Source organism: Benincasa hispida, chromosome 1, assembly GCF_027475165.1.
Source record: "Benincasa hispida cultivar pf3 chromosome 1, pf3_genome.v1.1, whole genome shotgun sequence".
Taxonomy (NCBI): Eukaryota; Viridiplantae; Streptophyta; class Magnoliopsida; order Cucurbitales; family Cucurbitaceae; genus Benincasa; species Benincasa hispida.
Window position 1 is genome coordinate 61,648,610 of NC_143478.1, and position 4,409 is coordinate 61,653,018.

General features: G+C 37.9%; 1 protein-coding gene across 1 annotated transcript; it reads left to right on the forward strand.

Moving 5' to 3' along the window:
- The first annotated feature begins 867 nt into the window (after positions 1-867).
- On the forward strand, positions 868-3,904 carry LOC150038606 (uncharacterized). The gene is made up of 2 exons (XM_090313788.1): positions 868-1,009; positions 3,351-3,904. The coding sequence occupies exons 1-2, from the start codon at positions 868-870 to the stop codon at positions 3,902-3,904; spliced, it is 696 nt and encodes a 231-aa protein (XP_090169914.1).
- Positions 3,905-4,409: the final 505 nt, after the last annotated feature.

Here is a 4,409-nt window from a genome sequence, read left to right on the forward strand (position 1 = left end):
CTGTGCAAGACAAGGCTAAGGGCTGGTTGAAGTCACTTGCAACGGGAAGTATAACAACATGGGATGACTTGGCCCAAGCCTTTTAGAACAAATTCTTCCCTCATGTGAAAACGAGCAGACTGAGAACAGAGATTGGCAGATTTAGATAGAGAGAGGGCGAGCAATTATTCGAAGCATGGGAGCACTATAAGGAGTTGCTACGAAAGTGCCCCTAGCATAGATACCCTAATTGGTTAAAAATCCAATTGTTCTACAATGGGTTGACCAATACAATGAATCCATCTTGGATGCTGCTGTAGGAAGCTCAATTTTTTCAAAGACTGCTAATGTTGCTCAGGCATTATTGGAGGACATGGCTACCACGAGCTATAATTGGCCCTCAAAACGATCTTCATCCAGAGTGGTTAGAATTTATGAATTCGATGAGATAAATGCTTTAAAGCTGCAAATGGCTACTTTGACTAATGCCATTAATCTTTTGTCCATAGGTACTCAACCATCAATTGCATCGATGGCAGCTTGTAATGCACTTACAAGGAGGTACCTTACACTGAGTAGGCAAATTATATATGCCAAGCAAACCAATTTCAAGGAGCCCATCAAAATTCTTATCAGATGAACCAACCCACTCATTATCACCCAGGTTTGCGCAATCATGAGAATTTTTCATATGCTAACAATAAGAATGTTTTACAGACATCTCCAAGTTTTTCTGAAAAGAAACCATCTGTGGAGGCTTTGCTTGGGGATTTCATAAAGGAGTCAAGGAGTAGAACCAATTTCTTGGAGAGCACAGTAACAAGTCATGGGAAGGCTATCCAGAACCTTGAGGTTCAGGTTAGCCAGATCGCTGCTACATTGAATACTATGAACAAAGGAGCTTTCCCTAGCTATACAGAGAAAAACCCAAGGGAAGTGTGCAAATCAATAACGTTGAGAAGTGGAAAAAATATCGTGCATCCTGTGACAGACCAGACAGAGGAACAGGTGGTATTGAATCCTACAGCTGGTAATGTGAATCAAGAAAAAAAAGAGTGATGTTCCTGTTGAAGGAACTCTTATTCAAGAGTACCTACAAGCAGAAGCGGATCTTTCCAATTTATTGTGACAGAATTACCACATATACATTCAAAACATACTAATATGCATTCATAATGCTAAAGAGATCAAGAGATCATACCAGATGAAGATTTCTTCTTCACAGCGAGTCTAAAACCCAACCATCTACCTTGAACAATCACCACTTAGACAGAAGGAAACGGAGATGACACCACCACTTAGAGCCCTCAGTATTCTTGGAGTGAGAATCCAAAGTGTGGGTTTTTTTCGGATTTGGTAGAGGGAAGGAGGAAGAGAGACCATACACAACAATCAAGCAAGTGGGAGATGAGGTCGTCTATCGCATAGACAAGATGCTTGATCATTTAGGTGAAGTATATGATTGTGTAGGAAAAAGTAAGCGATCGTCTAAACGATCGTGTATGAAAGGGTAAGCGATAGTATAAACAATCGTGTAGGAAAAGGGTGAGCGATCATCTAAACGATCGCATAGGAAAAACTAAGCGATCGTCTATACGATCATTTAGTAAATATCGGGAGCTAAACGATCGCTTAGGAAAAGGTAAACAATCGTTAGTTAATAGCGCACGAAGGTGTAATCGGTAAGCGATTGCTTAGCAATATCGTATATGTAAGCGATCGTGCAGGCACTATTATATAAGCATTGATTTTCTAAACGATGACACTCTCTTTAACATAATGTCCGCGCCTCCATGCTCAACACACCATCAGCTATTTATGCATCTCAAAGTGATCTTTCAATACACTCATCCATTATTTAGAACAGAAGAGACGCCGTCTCATTTCCTTTATAACCGTCCAATGAATGTGATTTTATCATATTCATAACATATAAATTAATATCATATATTAATTATAATATTTTCCTCTACTAGATATAAATCATATTTATATCCAATTTTCTCCAAATTAATGTATCTCATACATAAAGTTAATTATATCATATTTAAGTAACTCGTTCAATTATATCATATATATAATTAAACTCCCTCTTGTCAATTTGAACATTTCAAATTGACCCAAAAACTGACTCTCAACTTGTATCCAAGCTACCAAGAGGACCTTATGGACTTATGGCTCGAAGCTCTAACGGTACGTGAATAGCTGACTAAACTCTTTAGTCACAATATCCACCATCCATTAATTGTCAGACATTCCACTAAAGACTGACAGTTGAACTCTTCTTGCCATAGATATATTTCTATGTCCATTGAATATAACCAATCATCAGTACGATGACCCTTCACATATGCTCGTAATTGCAGCATGCCAATTTATCATTTTGCCCCTGTAATTACATCTTCTTCCTTAAGTACCACTAATCCCTCTAATGAACAATACAACATAGTCCTACTATGTGTGAACACCTCTCGGGCCATGGGAAGGTGCGTGGTGCCACATTGTTCAAGCCTGGGGATCAACCCTTGAGAAAGCAATCTATCTACTTACCCCTACTTTAGGGAAGGAGTGAACTCCGTCTTGTGAAGTTGAGTTCCCAGCTCCCAAATCAGACGAATCCCCAAAATGGTAGGTTTGAGTCGGCGCTCTGGCCACTCGCACCCATGCAACTCAAAGAACCGTCCTCAATGATAGGAGTTCCCAACTCACTCAGGATTGAGGTCATGTTACCTATGTTCATCATAGTGAAGTGAAGTCTCAGTCATGAACGAAGTTATATGACAAGACATTAACACTTCGAGGTCAAGTCTTACACAAACTCTTTGTATAGGACGCCCCCGCTCGCATGTCCACTACACGAATGATCAGGATCAGACCATCTGTGACAAGTCACGACATTTGTAACAATTCCAAAAAGCGGGTCGCGTTTGTAGTGTTACTAGGATAAGGTTTCCCTCCTATATCCATATATTACAGACTATTTTTATTGTCACTTAAGACATGATCCACTTGTATGTCACTACATACATGCTAAGTTACATAAAGAAAATCAGGGATATTAAGTTTATTGGTTTGTGGTAAAATAAAAAATATCTAAATGTGCAAAGTTAAGTAGTGAAGTAAATATCATTTATATTATACATCACAAGTGTTCGTACAAAGTTGTTTACAAATTACAGGACACGAGACTTTAGGACATAAACCTCAACACCTGTATCATCCAAATCAGGGAGTAATTCAGAACCTTCACCTGCTGTATTGAATAAAATCCCTTATCCCTAGCGCTTTCAAAAAAAAAAAAAAATTGAATGATCAATTTATTAAATTTTGGGATATTTTTAAGAAGTTTCACATTAATATTCCTTTTGCAGATGTGTTGGAACAAATGTCAAACTATGTGAAGTTCATGAAGGAAATAATGTCTTCAAAGAAGAAGTTTGAAAAGTATGAGACGGTTAGCTTAAATGAGGAATGCAGTGCTATTTTGCAAAAGAAGCTACCGCAAAAGTTGAAGGATCCTGGGAGTTTTACGATCCCATACACTATAAGGAATCTGACAGTAAATAAGGCCTTATGTGATTTAGGAGCCTTAGTTAATCTGATGCCTTTATCTTTGTACAGAAAACTGGACATAGGAGAGGTACAACTGATGACGATATCATTGCAGTTGGCAGATCGTTCTCTCACATACCCTCGTGATGTAGTAGAGGATGTTCTAGTTAAAGCTGATGATTTCATCTTCCTAGTAGATTTTGTGGTCCTAGATATGAAAGAAGATGCTGAAATTTCCATCATCCTTGGACGGCCATTCCTAGCCACACACAGAGCTTTGATTGATGTTTATGATGGCAAACTTACACTTTGGGTGAACGATGAAGAGGAAAAATTCAACATCTTTGTTCTTTCAAACCCAATGAGCCTGTAAGTTTAGGCCAAGAGATCAATGAAGTAGATGGTAAACATTTTGAACAATCTCTTGGTAAAGGAAACGGTAAGGAAAAGGTAAGTTGTCCTGAACAATCTCCAAATGAAGGTATGGTAATTTTTCTCGATTATATTCGTAAGGGAGATATTGAACTGGTGGACGAATGAAGAGAAGATTATGCTTTTTTCTGATAACTGTTCTTCGACTAATTTTTTATATGAATGTCAGTGCGGGAGAAAATTATATATTTCAGTTGTTGTTGTGCATGGAATGATGAAGCCACCTTAAAAGTTGTCTGAATTAGAAATCCGGTCTAGCTAAAGACGTTAAACTAAGTGCTTCTTGGGAAAACCCAAGTGTTCCAGTTTTATTTCATTTGTTATTTGATTATTTTATTTTTTTTAGGATAGAGAGTCACCTCCTGATTATTTTGTTTTGATCTTTAGGTTGAAGATGTTGTTGTGTTTTCCAGAATCAATTCATCATCCAGATTCGTGAATCCCTG